The following is an 18,516-nucleotide window of genomic DNA, read 5'->3' as shown; positions in this document are numbered from 1 at the left end:
GATACGTCTTTAAACAAAGGTGAGTCAAATAGTCTTTAGATATTTTTCCCTTTTTACTATTCTCATCAGCCTTTGATTGTTTTTTAGGAAAATCAGGTTCTGTTTCATTCATTAATCTTCTTTTTTTTCCTAGTTCTCTTCCTTTCCCTTCTTTGTTGCCTTGCCTCTGCCTTTCCCTTCCCATGTGGCTGACCTCAGCCACTGACCTGCTGGATGAATGTAACTGACCTTGAGACACCTGCCACTCTTTCCCATGGTTTTAGTGACCCTCACTTTAAAGACTCCTTACAGGATCTCACTTATTCTTCCTGTTGCCTGCTGCTTATCCTGTGCCCCTTTTGTCTGCCTCCCTCCCTTCTATCCTATGATCTGCTCTGTTGTGTTTTCCACTCTCCTTGAGGGATTCCCTTTGCTTCTTTCTGGCTTTCCTTTGAGGAATCACAGAAGATTTTGACTGAGACAACTGGCTAACAGAACCCTTTAAATTAATTGATGCATTCTCTCGGAATCTAGGGCTACCAAGCCAGTTTTCCCTAAAATCATTCTTCCCTTATGTTTTCTACCACAAGGCACAACTAAAGGGACACAAAGCTGAATGTCACCTTTGCTGGGGCATCTGTAGGTTCCCATATTCAGACTTCATCTGAACTTTACAGCTTCTGTCTAGCAGGACATGTTTTTTTCCTACTGATTTTTACAGATAAGGTTCCTATCCTGGCTGTCTTTTCACAGTATTTATCCTCTTACGTACAGGAACTGTACTCACCTTTGTACAAAAAATGTGTATCTTACTGTTTCTTTTTCTACATATCCACTAGTAACCATTTTTGGAAGTGGGATGTTGGCTTTTGGCTTGAACCAGATGGGCAGCCTAAGTGCTTTCTTTGCTTTTGACATGCTCCATAAATTTGTCTTTAATCAGTTCTCCTGGCCTGTTATTTTGACCCCATTTTTTTATGTCTGTGACTTAAACTCCCATTTGTGTTTTAGCCTTTAGCTTTAGAAAGTTGATACTTTCAAGCATAAGCTTCTCTATGGGTATTCATGTCTGTCTTGCCCAAGATATGAATCCAAGCCTTGTGTGAACCTGTCCTGTAAACTCCGGAGTGCTGGGACCATCATTTTGTCCTGTGCATGCCCTGCATGTTCTTGGAGAGCCTGGTTCTCTGATCACCTCTCTGTAGTGCTGCCCAGACCATCAGTAAAGGAAGAGGATTATGTGAAGGAAGTTTGGTAGTTGTGGGATAAAAATTAAATGCTGGCACCCCTGTGGTTTAGAAAATGATGCAAGAGCCCTCTTAAGTTTGTATGTTGTCACCCAGCTGTTCTTTACATTCTTCAGTGCCCAATTGCTATGGGGTGGGGGGGAATAAGTATTATTTTCAATATTATGCAAAGATGGCACTGTTCCAATGTCGCAAGCTGTAGTTGTCATGTACACAGCATTCTGACAGGACACTGTAAGTTAGTGACTAGGAAAATATTAGGAATGGTAAAAAGAGCTACTAATAAGAGAAAATTCACAAGGTAAAAATGATGGCACTGTTAATACGACTCTAGATGTGAAGGACAGATGAACACCCTGGATGGAGTCTTGTCAAATCATAAGACAAAAACTCCAAATTTTATAGTGCAGTTATATGTGATGGAGCATGTAGCAGGAGTATAGAAAAGTGATTAAGTGTAAGTGAGGTTTGTCACTTCCTACAGTTCTATTTGCACATTTCTTAACAGGAAGGCATTATCATGTGAGCTAACTTCTTACTGCATTTCATTAATTGATTTATGTGATATTTGAGACCAATGAATGATGTCCTAGAAGCTGAATTTTCAGGAAACATTTTTATATTTTTGTAGAAAAGAACTAAAACAGCTACATTCCTTCTTTCTCCTGCAATTAAATTGTTTTAAAATAAGTATGACTCATATATAAACAGGACATTTAGTATTGTTTCACTCTAATTCACTCCAAGGGATCTATTAACAAGAGCCTCAGTTACCCTGCCTCAGAGGCAGATCACAACACTTAAATACAAACATTGCAGCTATTATAATCTCAGGGAGTAATTGAATATGGATCACTCTGAACCCTGACAATGTGGTTGCCAGTGAGAAGGAAATTATTGTTTTATGACTCTATCCTGTAAGTAAACATTTAAGCAAAATTGCAGATAATTTTAAGACCAAAACCCACTACTTACACACATTCACCTTTTTTAATTGTTTGGCCCTGTGACTTTTTAATTCAAATTTTAGCACAGACATGTTTGAACTACCATTGTGAGCTCATTTTGAACTACCACCTTCATTCTGAACTGCCATTTTCACTTTACTTGTATTTTAAAAAACAGGCAATATGTTATGAGAGTTATAAAACAGGTTTTCCTCCTAGGTTTATATTTTATTAGAAAGCTAATAGGAGAGCTCTGATGCCTTGGGGCTCCATAGACAGCTGTAGCAGCAGTATCTAAGTAACAGACGCACTAGTTCAATTTTCTTCTTAAATTTACATCATAATGATTCTTCTTTCAGTGTCAAGTAAATCTTGCCATCAACAGATACTGCCAAAATTACTGTACCTGTGTCCAGGCATAGTAATTGCAGAAGTACAGCCTGGTGTAGATATCATGCTAAAGCTGTAAATTGAAATTAAATGTAATTTTTTGCTGTAACAGTTCTTCTTGCAAAAACATTATTGGTTCTGATGGTAGAGTAAGCCACAGGATTGGGACTGCCCAGAGACACAACTGAACAAGAATTGATATTTCAGGAGATTTAGCTAGAACTCAACTTACTTTCTGTTTTCTTATGTTGCGGCTGGTTTTTTCTTTCTGGTCAGATAACAAATGACCTTCAGCTCCTTGCTTTACTCACAGCAGTTCAAGCACACTGGTTTTGCTTTTGACCACAGCTTTTATTTAGCCCCACTGTGCCTGATGACTCACTGAATGTCTGACCCTCACTGCTGTCACGCAGCCTAGCTTCTCCCCAGATTTCCTGTTCTTACAGAAGGCACTGTCAAGAGCTTTCCTGTGCTAGAGCTGCAGCCAGCAGACATTGCAGAACCAGAGCTCCAACTGTGCTTGTTAACATGAGGTGTCACTGTGAAATAGCTAAGTTTTACAATAAAAGGAGGGGAAAAAAAAAAAGAAAATTAGTCCAGGCAGCTGAATGGCAGAAAACCAATGAGCTATACAGTCAACAAGGGCTTGGCATTGCTGCCAAATGTTTCAGGTCTTGTTTCTCTAACACCTATTTGTGAAGGGAAGAGTGGCTAACTGTCCTGCTCTTCTAAGCAAAAGAATTGCTTATTTATAAGCATCAAATTTTGTAGAAGTAGTAGCCAAAGTGGTGCCAGAGAAAAGTAAAGAGAACAAAAAGTGTAAGATTGACTGAAGGATGTGATTGTTTTGACATACAGACGATTTTTAGGAAGCGAAACTCTGTTTCTTTCCCATGCTGTGGTAGAAGCAGGTTAAGAGACAGTCTCAGGAAAAAGGAGTTTGTTTTCCCCCTGTTCTCTGCCATCTGAAAGGATAGTCACTGCAGGAGGCTATCCTCGGTACTGTGAAATCTCCTTAAGTGGATGAGAATTTAAAAACAACCCAATTTTATTTTGCAATGGAGGAAAATAACTTTAGGCACAGATTAACAAGCGCTATTACTTGGTTTGGTGTAGCTAAGATTCCCAGTGGCTCAGCCTGGTGCAACTGCCCCAACCACCCAAGCCCCACTGCCTTGGGGCATCACTGCCATTTCAGCTCCCCAAGTGTCTCATCATACATTTAATCAGACTTAAGGTCATCAGGTCATATTTCTTACCACTCTTCAGACTTGGCTGAGGAGGCAGCCTGGGTATGCAGGTTTGTGTAAGCCAAAAATACTTGCAAGATTTGTTAAACTGGAAATGTTTGTGTTAGGAAATGTTTGCTCAGAGTTTACATTATGCTACATTAAGGCACATGGAAATATATTGTTATGTGACCCCTCCATGCACTGTAAAGATGGAGTGCTGTGCCATACAAGTTGTGGTGAGGCTCATGATGCAGCTCTGTGGTGACTGGCAAGGAAATCCCCCACCTGCCAGTTGTTACACAGCATCCGTCAACAGATATCCCAGGCTGGGATCTGCAAGTTCTGTTGTATATTTGCCAGAAGCTGGGTGGTTTTGCTCTGGATGAGCCCTCAAGCACACACACATACACACATACATCCCCCCACACCAACACGTCTATTTTACTGACATATATTGACTGACCAGACCATATTTAAAGCCTTTCTCCTTTCTCCCTCCCAGACCCCTTTCTCTAGTATATTTCAATGATTTCTACTTTTAAATCAAGCATTCTATCCTGTTCTCAGGTCCATTTGAATATTGCAGACAGGTGAGGCGAGGTGAGGTGAGGTGAGGTGAGGTGAGGTGAGGTGAGGTGAGGTGAGGTGAGGTAAAAGGACAGAGTTAATTCCTGAATGCTCTCGGGGAGCTGTGGAGACAACTGAAGAGGAAGGTGATTGGGCAAGTGGGTGGCGCCTACTGCTGGAAGGAGACCCCAGCCCCATTTCTCCACAAGCACTTTCTCCTTCTTAAGATTTTTTTTAATCAGACAAACACTCTGCTAAGCCAACAGCAGGTAGCATGTGGTTGCTGTTTCACTTTAAGTAAATTCCACACTTAGAGCCGCAAGATCTACTGAAACTACTGTCTTATATTTCTGCTCCAAGGTAATGAGACCTTCAGGGAAAATTATGAAGAATGTCTATTTATTACCTTCTTGGAATTTGCAGTTGTTTCCTATCTACTTTCCTTTCAATGCAAGCAGAGAACCTGCCTGAAGCATGTTACATGGTTTTCTGGGGTCCCAGGATGAGGGAAGAGACGAGACAGTTGACTCCATGCATCAGAAGGCTTGATTTATTATTATATGATATATAAGATATAGAAACTATACTAAAAGTATAAAGCTAGAGATTTCACTACCAAGGCTATCCTAAGAATCGAAAAGAATGTAATCTCCCAGCCCGAGACGCTGGGCAGGTGTCCTGTGATAGGCCCCCAACTGGAAACAGTCCGACGGGGCCAATCACAGACCTTCCTGTCGCATTCCACAGCAGCAGATAAGAATTGTTTACAGTTTGTTCCTGAGGCTTCTCAGCTCTCAGGAGAGGAAAATTCCTAAGTAAAGGATTTTTCATAAACTATGTCGGTGACAGAAGCAGAACAGTGCTGAGCAGTTGCTGCTCTTCATTTGCAGGGCTGGGCTTCTGGAAAAGCCATTCACCTCACAATACCTCATGGAAAATGTTTATTTATACAATGTGTAGAAAAAAGGCCACAAACAGTTTTGACCTGAGGAAAATACAAGTGCGTTTGATAAGGAGAATCTTTGAAACATAAGGATGTTTGTTCTTAAGGATGCTTACAAGACTAGGATATTTCCCTCCCAATATCACTATCCCCATCCCATTGGAGGATAAAATAAGACTTATTCCAAATGCAGCTGTCTGCAGACAGCTGAAACTGGAGGATCTAACTACATAAAAAAGTTCATCCCCTTGGTGATCAGGACTTTTTTTATCAGTAACTTGTGTCACTCAGCGACAGCATCACCTTGGACTTGCCTTTTCTCGGTTTCTCTCTTGGGATATCTTTTTTCGTTAAGTTACTGTTTGAGACAAAACAGTACCTTTTTAGAGGTACTTTATTCCTGAAATAACTATGATACCATCTGGAAATGGTCTTAGTGTGATGCATGATCAACTTGCAGTTAAACACACAAATGTTAATGGAAGATTTTTGTGTGTACAAAGCTGTCAGAGAAAAAACATGAATATAACAGCTGCATGTAAAACATGGTTGGTTTTGCTTACAGTGTTCCATCAGTATTTACCTTGGTTTTTTCACTGTTCTTTTTTCATTATGATCAAGATGACAGCAGTCCCTGCATCTAACACTGTTCCTCCATTAAACACCTTGTGTCATTCTACAGCTTGTTTTGATGAAATTTGTTTAAACTTCTGCATGAAGAGAATTACCAATTTTTTTCTGGCACATCCTATGGCTTCATGACTGATGCTAATTAAGATATCACGAATACTTATTTTCTCTCCTCAAAATCATCTGTAAACAGATGAGAGTGCTTTTGCGTAATTTTATCCTCCCCTATACAATCATGACTTATTCCTGAAGCATAGGAACCTATTTGCTGGGCTTTGAGCCACTTTAAACATAAAAGTTAACTTAAAAATGTAACAATACCTCAGTGTCAACTTAGTGATTTCAGAGCTTAGAGGTGTGATACATAACCCAAAAGTCTGCTGGTATAGTGTGACAAAAGTGTTTTACTTTTTGATGTGGACTGTGACCAGTGTAGACCAACCTTTTCCTCCCTCCACGGAGCTCATGAGCTGTCAAGCTGCAGAGCTAACCCACCTCACTGGGGACAGTTCAGTAAACAACACAGATGAACTCCTGTGTGTCTTTGGCACTTCCAACTTCAGATGTCCACAAGAAGCTGCCTTTTGAATAAGGTTTCTTCTCATGCTAGGCTTCTGACTTGCTCTAGAATTGCTTTGAAAGGCAACATACCTTGTTTTATTTGGTCCATGGAATTCCCATTTTTTCATGGAAAGATAACAAGAAGAACCTGTGAAGAGCTGCTGAGCAAGAAGAAAAAGAATGGCAGCTATTTAATACGGGAGAGTGAGAGTGTGGAAGGAGCCTTGTGTCTCTGTGTTTTGTAAGTACTCTAATACTGATTTTTTATGAGATTTCAGTTGGATCCAAAGACAACAATCATCTTCTCTAACATTAATAGTTCTTCCCTGATATTAATAGACTCCAAGGGAGTGTCTCTACGTATTCAAGTAGTGCTGGTTGCTTTAGATTTCCTTTATAGTGACAAGTGAGGGGGTGGCATTTCCAAAAAGCCATTTTATGCAACAGATGATAAATGAACTATAGTCTGGTGATGCTGGTCTCTCTCTGCAGACAGTAAGGGGAGCCCAGAGAAAATACCTCAGCCTGCCAAAAGATACTAAGATACTTACTCAAAGTAACTGCCTCTGTAATGATGAGTAAACAGCATTTTAGCACTGTTGAGACACTGAAAAGTCTCATGGTGTGTTACAAAACACTTTCTTCTTTGTAGACTTTCTGTCTAATAAAAACTCAGCCTTGTGTTTCAAAGGAATTTTACCTGATATAAGAACACAGGCTGAGACTGAAAATTACAAAGTTCTTTTTGAATTTATATGACAAATCCAAAGACAGGGTGGGCATAGAAAACTGCTACTCCTAGTCCAAAGCTTTAATTACTACAATTAAAACTTTATTTTCTTTTTCTGTAGGGAATAGCACTTTTATTTTCCTTTCACTCTTTTCATTTATAATTGATCTGTTCATAACACCTTCAAAGTTTAAAAACTAGAATCTAGGTCTTTGTTTAAACCTATGAGGTTTTGTACTCTTGTTGCAGATACATTTGAATGTGACATGAAAACCTTTTAACACATCTAATTAATGAACAAATATGAGAAGACGTTTTTATCAATCACTAAAAGTGAATTTGTTATGAAACAAATCAATGGAAAGGGGAGAAAAAGAGAAAGAGAAATGGAGTACTACTGGGTTGGCAGGTAGAAGAAAGGAGATCTGCAAAATAACAGAACAAGTTGAAGAGAAATTGCAAGTTGGGGACAAACAGAGCCCTCAGCAAGGCAGCAACAGGAACCTGCTTTCATTATGGTGTGCAATGAGACAATGCAGGGGCTGAGGGGAGGGCAGGAAGGTGGGAGGGAGGGCACATGCATGCCTTGTCAGAAGGGTCAAATGGGGAACCTGACACAGAGGAAGAATGACAGTGTTAGTTAGAACCTGAGTTAGACTTTGTGCCACACCAACACAGTTGCTTTTCCTTTCATCTTTTTATTTTTTTAAGGGCAAAGCAGATTTGCCTTGTGATGTCTGCAAGACATACTTTGGCCTGTCACATGTGCCTGCCACAATATTCTGTACAGGCACATGAAAACTCATGACTTCCAGCTTGCCTCTGTGGGTTTTAGTGTTAAAAGCTGATAAAAACTGAAGTGTTTAGTGGATTTGCCTATAATCCTGACATGAACAAATGCCATAGTTAAACTGCAAAAGCGGCAGCAGTGATACACAGATGGTGGCTTGCACAGGTCAGAGCAAGGCTTGTGTTCAGACAGCACATGGAATAGTATTAGTGCACTGGCTGAGAATTGCCCCAGAAACTGGGCTGCCTGGCAGTGCTTCACTAGGCAAACGGCCCTGAACTGTGGTCAGCCAACACTGAAACTCTTAGTGATGTTCAAAGGCAACTTTTGAACTGGCGTTGCATCTCAACACCTTGTTTAGCACCTAGCATGGTTTATGTGCAAACTGATAAACCCTTCTCAAATTAACATATCTGGGGGCAGAGACATTGATCCACTTGCTAAAGCAAACAAACAAACAAACTTTCTTGTCCTTTTCTACTGGGCTATGGGGGGGAGTGCATTCCCATGGAGGACCTGGGAGGCAGAATGGTGTGATCAGTTCAAATGCATCTCTCCTCTAATCGGGCAAGGTGCACAGCTCTTCCTCCACAGCACACTGTCTCTTTCATCTAGAATTATCCCAGGTCTCAGCACTTCAGTTCAGACCTACTGTTTTTGCTACTGTTCTTACTGTTCAACATGGCATTTTCCCTCTCACCTCGCTTTTCTTCCAGACCAAACATTTTGTTTTTTTGTACCTTTTACTAGCTCTTGGTAAGCATTTAGTAGATAATGAGGAGAAAGAAGTCTCCATTTTAATGGTAGTTTCAGGTTCATTTAGTAAGAATTACAGTACCTGAATAAATCCAGGCAGAAACTAGTTGATCAGTAAAGAAAAAGTTTTAAAAATGATCAGTACCTGGTATTTCTTTTTCTCACTTCTCTGTCTCTGTAAGCACTCATATTTGTAAAAGTACTTTTCAGCAAGGAACATGCATATTTCCACAGGTATCTCAAGAAGACAAAAACCAAAATATGCATCCTTGTGATACTACTTTTAGAATTAAATTAAACTTATTATAACTGAAAGCCTTATTCTAATTTCAGTTCATAGTAACTTTTTTTGCAGAACAAAGTAGTTTATTTTCAGTAACCCTTCACTTCTGTGCAAGTGCCCTGAGCCAGGTTTCTTCCCCAAGATTCTCCTCATGACAGTTCATTTCACATAGCCACAACTGAAGTCTGCCTGATGAACAGGCACACAAAAAAACTTGTTTTCAGATGCTGCTCCCCCCTCTCCCCAACCTCCTCACTTGTTTGTGTTGTATATTTTCTTACAATTCTGCTACCTTTTTTGATCACAGTCACAATCTCCAGTCCACCTCCTGAATTGCTGCTAGTGTGGTATCTGATAAAGCTTTTCTTTCTGTTGACAAAATATATCCAAAGACATCAGCAGCCTCAGTGCTCAAACACGTGCTTATTATCAAAAATAACAATGACTAAAACCTTGGGAAATGCAAAGGAAGAACATTATTCTCAGAAGTAGGAGCCATACCGTCATTTTCTGGGTGCTAGTGACTGGAGGCCATTTTCTGCCTACATCTCTCCAATAATTCAGCAACCTTCCTGTGACAGAAATGCAAAATGAAGGTTAGAGCAGTGAGGAAGATAAGAGAGAGATGAGAAGAGGTGATGTCTGTGGAATGAAATTATGTGTGTTAAAGGCCTGTGTTAGGCTTAGTTCATATGGTCTTTGAAACTCCTGGTCAGAGTAACCTTGTATTTCAAGATATTAAACCTTCACTCATTTTGTAATCTCTAAGATCTCGTTTGCTTTCCTGTCTCTGCCTCATTCAATTTTACTGCACTTCTCATGTCTTTAATACTGTTTACAGATATGTCTACCTTGTTAATATGTTGTGTTATGTATACAATGTTTTTTCACAGCTTTGAGGACCTCATCTACACTTACCGTATCTTCAGAGAACACCAAGGATATTTTAGAATACAGGTGAGTAACTCTCATTACATCTCTAAAAATTGCATTAAGGATCATAGTTTTTAAAAAACTCATAAATTAAAATATCTTAGATTCATCTATGATCAATGATAATTTTAATCTATTATCATTTTAGTCTATGATCACAGATTGCAAAAAATCAATAAACACAATACTATAGAAAATATTTCCAAGTTTGCTCTCTACTCAATTCTTATTATAGATGAGCTCAAAAAGTAGCTCTTGTGTTTGTGGAATTTCCTTATAATCTATGTGGCTCCATTATTTATTAACCACCTGTTTTCTCATTTGACCATTTCTTTTTGATAGCACTGATGAAATATCTAATACTTTTCTTACTTTCTCCTGTTCCTAATTACCTTTTTCTACTTGAAAGCACTGCTAGTGCATGCAGCATCTCATAGGGATTTGAGATATTGCAATGATCTTCTTGATTTAAAGAATCTATAATTCTGTGTGATTGTGAGGCACCTGAAGTGACAATGCCAAATAATGCTGCTTATTCAAGTAAAACAAATGTAAGAGACACTAATGCATCAACCAAATCCCCAGGAAATGTGAAAGGACACTTAAAAGCTGGCTCACTCCCCTGCTTGTAGTAGTACAGCCAAGAGGACTGCCAATATTAAGCAGCATTTAAGTGGAATGAGGAAATCACTTCATAAAGAACACTCCAAGCTCTCATATGCTGGTAATTTATTGCTTATTAGTGGTATTGCCTGTGTATGAAAGGCAGTTTCACATGAAGAAGAATGGTTTGCTGACAAAAAATATTCTGTTTTGGATCCTACCCACTCTACTGGGGTTATGCTGTCGTTCTTGTCAGCAGGTAACTCAGATATTTTTAGACTTTTCAAACCCATTCTTGCTTATAATGTTTTGCCAATAATGTGAAAGAAGAATTAATTTCTTAAAAATTTTAAGTCAGATTATTTTGGCTCACTAAAATAATTGACTTCAATTATTTTAGTGAGCCAAAATAATGCATTGATGGTGGAAGAGATGTTGTTTGGGTCTTTTTTTAATGCCAGATTCAGACATGAGCATTCTAGAGTGCAGCAGGCTGGCCCCAACCAGCTAAGCACCCCCACAGCTGCTCACTCCTTCCCTCCTTAGTAGGACAGGGTTGGGGGAAGAGAACACAAAGAGCAAAAGTCAGGAAACTCCTGGACTGGATAAAATACAGTGTAATAGGTAAACAGGTAAAGCAAAGTTGTGCACACAAGCAAAGCAAAGAAGTTCAGCAACTCCTTCCCATCAGGAGGCAGATATTTAGTGACCTCCTGGAAAGTGAGGCCTCAGCACACACACAACCACAAACGTCCTCCCTTTCCCTATGCTTTTATTGCTGAGTACAGTGTCAGATGGGGTGAGATGGGACAGCCAGCATCTTACACACACCCAGCCTACTCTCCAGGAGAACCAAGTGCAAGAAAGACATCCTTAGTGCTGCACGAACACTGTTTAGCAACAGCCAAAATGTGGCTGTGTTATCAGCACCATTTCAGTCACAAATACAGAGCACAGCACTATATAGGCTGCAATGAAGGAAGTCAACTCATCCCAGCCAGACCCAGTACACACAGGCATTGACACCCAGTCCATCCAGGACTGAATGGAAGAAAGCCAAAGAAAATAAATATATGTTTCTTTGTTAGCTAGCAGATTAAGAGAAAGCCCCATTCTCTTTTAATGACTACTAGTAGGCTGCTCACTGTCTGTCACTGCCCTGAAGTCACAGCACTGTAAAGTCCGTGCACAGATCCCTGCAGGGCTGAGCTGCAGGAGCAGTTCAGTCCTGTCATACGAACCCATGCTTAAAGAATAATTTTTTGCACATGACCCTTGCTTCCCAAGGCTGATATTTTGTAAAAGTTTGAGTTCTGTTTGTCACCTAGTTATTTAAAGGCAGCATTTTAAGTGAGAACTAAATATGTTATCCCTAAACATTTACTCTCAGACCAGAGTGCAGTGTGTAATGCTGTCGCTCTTCAACACTCTGCTGTAGTGGATCGCTACAGCACACATCTACCAACAATTTCAATGATGTTCTTTTGGAAAAAAAAAGAGGGTGAGGGAGGTTACTTTTAATGCCATAACCATGGCTCCAAACAGGTGTCCCTAGCGTTTTAAGGACAGTGCAATATTCTGTCACCAAACCTATTTACAGAACAGGTCCTTGGTAAATAAGAAACAACTTATCATTATTTTCATTTAGGGGACTCCATGTGAAGGGAAATTGCAAACACATTTTGTTATCCTTTCCTTACAGACTTCTGAAGGTGTTCCAGAGAGGACCTTCAAAACATTAAAGGACTTAATACACACTTTTGAAAAGCCAAATCAAGGACTGATAACAAACCTCCGCTACCCAGTGAAGAAACCAAAGGCCTTGCAAAAAAGCCACAGGTTCAAGTCAGGAATGGACAGTGTTTATGATGGTGAGAAACTTAGTTCTGCCTTTGTGAGTTTTTTAAAGATGACAGCATTGACAGGTTTGTGGTGAATACTTGCTAAATATTGTCGTGCATGGACAGAAGTTTTACATCTTCCCTTCCCTCTTATGTTCACTGAAATGGTTATTCTTAGCTCACAGGTTACTTACCCTCACCCACTACAAATGAACAAATTAAAATCACTAGAGATACACAATGATGAAAAAAGCTGCCTCCAGCTCTCTCCTTCATGGATGTTGATGCTTCTAGGCTGGAGAAGACTGAGAACTAGTTTTACTCAATGTACTTCTGCCAAGGTACCAGGCCCTTGCACCTGGGGGTTGAGGGTGTCCTTTACCTTCATTGTCCAGGTTTTAAGATATTTTTATATCAAAACTTTACTCAGTTAGTTCTAAGATGGGCACACAAGCAAGCCAGCTTGTGATTTGTATTCAAGCATGACTAAGTGATAAGCATGTAGACTTGTGCTCAGAATCACAGCTTTGGAACCAGAGTTCAGCCTCTCATTGCTCTTCTTCTGCTAATTTATGCTCAGGAGTCCCAGGTGTAGGATGAGGATATGATGCTTCTACCTGATAGAATTATGCAAATGGATACAATAAAGACAGAGGTTCTCATAAAGCTCTAGACTGTGTTGTATAGCCCCATGTCATACTTACATCTTTATTTTGAGAAGCATGATTGCAGATATTGTTGAGAACTTGCCAGTATACCTCATACTATTCTTCATATTCCTGCTGTACAACACACAGCTGCAGCATCCATCAGGCCATGGGCTGCAAAATAACTGTGAGACTGTTCCATGACCTCTGTCAGAGTGTGCTGAGAGCCCCAGCCAGGGCACACGTGAGTAAGGGAAATCCTTTTGCTAAGTACAGATATCATAAAGGAAACAAAACTTTGGAGTCTCCACCCTGCCCTGTGATTTGCATCTCATGCCCAACAGCAGCTCAGCACGGTGGTGTGGGGCAGTGTTATAATCCAGTTATTAAAGTTATTAGAAATGCCTCTGCCCGAATTAAGGTGCAAATGAGACCATAAGCCAGTGACAATAGTTTGGGTTTTATTTGATAGTAAATATGAGAGGGAGAGAGAGAAAAAGGAGAGTAAAAAGAAGAGAAAGGAGAAGGAGGTGGGGGCGACAGAAAGAGAGCGACAGAAAATATTACCACTCAGTGAATCCCAACAATGTTCCTTTGATCCTCTCAGCTGATCTTCTTAGTGGTGAAGGTCTCCCCAGAATGCACAGAATCCAACGGCTTAATAGACATTATGGCTGGTTAGGAAAACCCAGGCACCTGCCTTGGGCAGGGGGGAGTTTGCCACTGTCTCTTACAACAGACTCTGGGTTTTTTGCATCACATGCAGTCCTGTGATGCAAGGCTTCAGGAACGACTCTAGGGGGGCACTTCAGGGAGTCTTTGATGGATTAAGGCACTCTCTCAGCTGCCTCTCACGTGAATGCCCTGTGGATGTGGCCTTCCCAAGGTTGGGGGTTCTATAGCCAGTTTGTGTAAGGGAGGATGGGTTCACTGCCCCTGAGCAGAGGTTACAACACGCCAAAACTTCCTCCCCCCACCTAGGCTGCGGGAGAAATCTGTACAAACCTCCTCCCAGAAAAGGTGTCTGGGGGCTATGGCCTCCCCCACCTTGAAGTGAGGCAGAGATGATTCTGAGTACGGTGGCTGGGTTTGACTCACGTTCCTCTCCTTGTTTACTTGTTTGTTTCAGGTGAATGAAGAATGGGTTTTCCTTTATCTAATCTCAGTAGCTTGACTTATAGTCTAAAGTTCCAGTCAGGCAACTTCAGGGAGGGTTATTTGGTTGTAGCTTCTTTATACAGTTTTTGTTATAATGAGCAGAACTTTATATCAAAGTTTGAGGCATGAACTATTTCAGACTCTGACAGACAGCCCCTCTGTGCTGCAGTCACTGGGGTTTCACACACAAGAGCAGTGCAACTGCTCTGGCCAAGCTTCCCTAGTGCTGCATGCACTGCTGCAATTTTAGGGCCTGAGCCCCAGCAACCTTGCTGAGGGGAAGCTACAGAGATACATTTCCCATGTCATCAACATTACCTTGTCACCTGTATCACACAGCAAATATGCTGTGCATTTGCTCTGAAAATGTTGTTATACTTTCTTATCATTGCTGTTTTAGGGAGACAGAAAATATTGCAGTAACATGGATATGTGTTTAGGAATTTTTGGTCCTACAATAGGAATTTTCTAGAAGATGAATAGTGTCCTCATCTGGAATCACAGGGAGGAAAACAAACCCTTTTATTTCAATGTCAAAATATAGGTAGTCTTCCATAAATATGGAGGCTTTTTAGAAATAATCAAGCTACTTTGGAATTGTTTTTATTAAATTTTGATTTAAATTTCACTTATACAGCATTCCAAACTTCCCTCTCAGGCTGCGTTATTATATGTCCACAGCAGAGGCTTATGTAAGTGTCATGCTCTCCGGAACACAGGCACTGCCGAAAGCTCCCTAAAGCAAGCACATCCCTCACGTGCTACCAGCAGCTGGCTTTGCTGCACACGTGGGACTGAGCGCTCCAGTGCGATCAGTGGAACACCTCAAGGGACTGAGGTCATGATCCTGGTGGTTGGATTATTTGAACTTTGTTTTCTAGCCTAGGAACAGCTTTTCTAAGAGCAGCTGTTTGAAAAGCAATAGGTTTCCATAGTGGAGCTTTGAGTTCCAAGCGTTGAATTTCTGCCTTTTCCCTGGCTTCTCAAAAACCGTAACCAATCTTACAAAGTGTAAGAGAGAACAGGATTTTTCAGGCTCTCCTCCTTTAGTTGGGATGAGAACTTTTCTCTTGGGTATTTATTTACAGAACAAGGGATGCATTATGAGTCACAGCTATCTCAGCTACTGATTTGATTTAGCAAGAATGGATGATTTCTGACATTTGACTGTTCCTCAGGAAGGAGGGGGTATCATGTGAATACAACCATTTATAACAGTGTTTGCTGGCTCAGAAAGGGCAATGCAGGCTTTGCCTTTTCCTGGAGAATCCAGTCCATAGGACAGGGGGCCTAAACGTTGGCCCTGCGATAGCACACTGAGAAACCAAACTGAGTTACTGATACCTGCCCTGCCATAGGCCATGTTGCTTCCCACAGCCTTTCAGAACAGTGCCTTGCAATGACTTTTTTTTTTTTGTTTGTATTTATTACTTCACAGAAGTTGATGACAGCGGTGATTATGTCGATGTCTTACCCTGAGGGATCTGCACCTGACTGTTTCGGAAGCTGCCATTCCAGGATGTGCCCCAGCACGGGGCCTCAGCTGGGGAGAGCTTCCAGTTGGCTGTCCTCTGTTCTAGATCTGGAATTACCTCCTCCTTTTGCAGACTAGCTTTCTCAGAGTAGCTGTATCTTCAACCAGTAGATCTGGTACAAGCTATTATGCATGTTTGCTCAGCAATAACAGAAGTACTTTTTGTTACAGACACAAACACACACACACAGGTATGGGGGAAGGTGTCCATGTATGTGTCTTCTAGTGGTTTTTAGTCAGCAAATTATCCAAGATGGTGACTGCTAGAGTGAACATTCTGCTAGAAGGCAGCAATATAAATACAATAAATGAATAGGCATAAAGCAGTAATTTATGGCAGAATTGATAGGTGTTGATAAAAATCATATGTGACAAAACTATTAGCATTTTAAGATGCTTTAAAACCCCCAAACTCTGTTATTTTGCACATGATTCATGTTACCAATGAGGTTGGAGGAGTGAATAGTATTTCAGCAATGTCAAGGAATGCTAGTAGTCTGTAGCTTGAATAATGCAAATTAAAACAAAAATGCTGTGTTAAATCCATGCCATAAAAAAATAACAATAACCAACAAGAGGAAAATGGTTTGAAATGCTTTTAATGTTGATGAATGGTTCTTGCAGATTACAAGAGGACTACAAGTTGTACATACATGTCAGCATGAACATGTACTTTTTTTAATAGGTTCTGTACATATGGAAATACTCCATTTCATTTTCTACTGCCATTACTATTATGTATATGTCTTTTGTTGTTTGTTGTTTTTAATGCAAGGACTTGTTAATATTAACCCAAATTTTAAATATTTAATAAATACTTCAGTTCTGAAGGTGGCGGCAACTAGCAGCCACAGCCAAAACTGGAATGTATGTCCTGAGTCTTCCAGTCACTACTACAGACTTGCTCACCATTTGAGACTGTGAGGAAGACATTTGTATTTTTTGTATGCTTAAGACCCCTTTAAAACAAGTTATTTATGTATTTTAATGGGTAATACTAGTTAGATTTTTTTTTCTATAATGTTTCTCTCACACCATTATTTGTCAAAGGAATTTTAGATCTTTCAGAGCTTTGGACTTCATTACGAGTTTAACAGTGCTGCAGAGTTTTTGGCTGCAGGTTCAACTAGTATTTGTAGCATGAAAGAGACAAAAAAAAATACTATTAACTAACCCTAGAAATGCCAAGAAATACTAAAATATATGTCCAAAACTTCATTAACTGAAAAGAAAGTAGTCATCCATGAAAAACATGCTATGGGACATAAATACCCCACCCCTTGCTCTGTAGAAGCACATAACTAATGTGTCTCTTCACTTGCAGAATTCAGCAGCCTGACTGATAGCTGGTTATCATAGGTACCAGACTGAGGAGCTGCTGTGTTGACGCCTCACCTCCAGCAGCACGGCCCTCAACAAAGCACAACACTGTAGTTTTTCTGAAATGACAGTCTCAGCAGTCCCCCAGGGGCTCACTCAGTCACACTGATGTTCAGCCTTGGGAAAAGGCCGAGTGACAAGGAATCCCAGCCTGTGTCTCATGGTGCCTACTGAGTAACTCTGATGGCTGAGGAGAGGACAAGGGCCCAGCCGTGGTACCTTTCAGGTGGCACTTGACAGCATGTTTTGGACTCAGACTTAAATTGCCAGTCGTGGTGGCTGTAGCTCCTGGTGCAGAATCCAGGACTTCAAGCCCACACTCCAGTCACTTCCCCACCGTTCCCTTGCAGCAGCCATGTGAAAGAGGGGGACACAGGAAGGATCAAAGACTTAATTAAAAGAGGAAAAAGAGACACAATGACATTTACATTACATTCACATTGCTCACCTGTCCTTAATGGCAATGTTTGTCCTCTTAACGGCATAGGAAAATACAGAGGCCGATATAGACGCTCCTACACATATCTGCAGGCCTAATAAGACAGAAAGCAATCTATGCACGAGTTGAGAAAATATGTTCAAAAGCTTCACACAGCAGCATCTACCTGCCAACATCCGAAGGGTGGGTGGGCGAGTGGTTGTTCGTCCATGTCGGGGGGCTGAGTAATGGGGGCGCGGAACCTCTTGTATCTCTTGTACACTCGAACTTCGAGCACATGGTGTAAGGAAGAACGTGGTCCAAGAAGGGCGTGATCCCGATGTCCCGGGGCACTCCAGCTGCAAGGGGTAGGAGGAAAGGATTCCTGCTGCAGCGAAGGCAGCGGGAGCGGGTGCTGTGCCCGCAGCGGCCTGCGGCGGTCGCTGTGTGAGGCGGACGAGCGGCCGCGTCTTGGGGCTACAGGTTCGGTCCCCACCATCGCCAGGACACTGCCAAAAACTTCCCCGTTCCGCGAGAGGCCAGGGAACCACAGGCGGGAGAGGGAAGCTGGCTTCTAGCCGGGCTTAAACCCTTCCAAATAGGAGAGGAAAAGATCATAGGGACTAGAAAGACAGCAGGAAGGCGAGGCAGGGCTGCGGACGCCAGGTGGGAAGCGACGGCAGCTCCAATCGGAGGCAGCCCTCCAGGGGCTGGGCGGCTGGAAGACTCAGCTTCCCCCGACCACAAAGAGCTCTGTTTAGGAAAAGCATCCCTCGCCCCGACGGCACGTGAGCCCTAAAGCCGCTGTCACCGATCCAAGCGCCCTCATTCCCTGGATACCGCGGCGCCTCCCCCGGCTCTCGCCACCTGCCCCAAGCCGTGGTCGCTGCCCGCCCCTGCCTCCCTTAAGCAAGATGGCGGCGGCGGCGTTTCCCGTGCTGCCGCGC

At 41.5% G+C, this 18,516-nt stretch overlaps 2 protein-coding genes across 6 annotated transcripts in view; one reads left to right on the top strand and one right to left on the bottom strand.

The window, feature by feature from the left end:
• Nucleotides 1–18,068, bottom strand: part of LOC103820730 (T-cell receptor-associated transmembrane adapter 1) — a 74,217-nt gene extending 56,149 nt beyond the window's left edge. For 3 of the 4 annotated variants that reach the window (XM_050981165.1, XM_050981167.1, XM_009095471.4), the window contains exons 1-2: nucleotides 17,757–17,810; nucleotides 9,557–9,627 (exon numbers count right to left, since the gene is read on the bottom strand). Coding sequence is in view for 1 of the 4 variants with exons in the window: in XM_050981171.1 (XP_050837128.1) it covers nucleotides 17,410–17,494; nucleotides 17,600–17,676; nucleotides 17,757–18,068 (474 nt within the window). In the remaining 3 variants the exon portion in view is untranslated. Of the gene's footprint in view, nucleotides 1–9,556; nucleotides 9,628–16,352; nucleotides 17,495–17,599; nucleotides 17,677–17,756 lie in introns of those variants that run through there. The other variant, XM_050981171.1, reaches the window with a different exon arrangement.
• On the top strand, nucleotides 4,983–16,121 carry SH2D1B (SH2 domain containing 1B). 2 transcript variants are annotated; one of them, XM_009095470.4, is made up of 4 exons: nucleotides 4,983–6,737; nucleotides 9,949–10,012; nucleotides 12,294–12,462; nucleotides 15,676–16,121. In XM_009095470.4, the coding sequence occupies exons 1-4, from the start codon at nucleotides 6,499–6,501 to the stop codon at nucleotides 15,714–15,716; spliced, it is 513 nt and encodes a 170-aa protein (XP_009093718.4). In that variant the 5' UTR covers nucleotides 4,983–6,498; the 3' UTR covers nucleotides 15,717–16,121. The 2 variants fall into 2 exon arrangements, with proteins under 2 accessions (XP_009093718.4, XP_050837130.1); XM_050981173.1 differs by lacking the exon at nucleotides 15,676–16,121 and having other exon boundaries at nucleotides 12,294–12,591.
• Nucleotides 18,069–18,516: the final 448 nt, after the last annotated feature.

Source organism: Serinus canaria, chromosome 1 (genome assembly GCF_022539315.1).
Source record: "Serinus canaria isolate serCan28SL12 chromosome 1, serCan2020, whole genome shotgun sequence".
Classification (NCBI taxonomy): domain Eukaryota; kingdom Metazoa; phylum Chordata; class Aves; order Passeriformes; family Fringillidae; genus Serinus; species Serinus canaria.
Note: the sequence above shows the minus strand (reverse complement) of the source record. Positions and strands in the feature narration are given on the sequence as shown.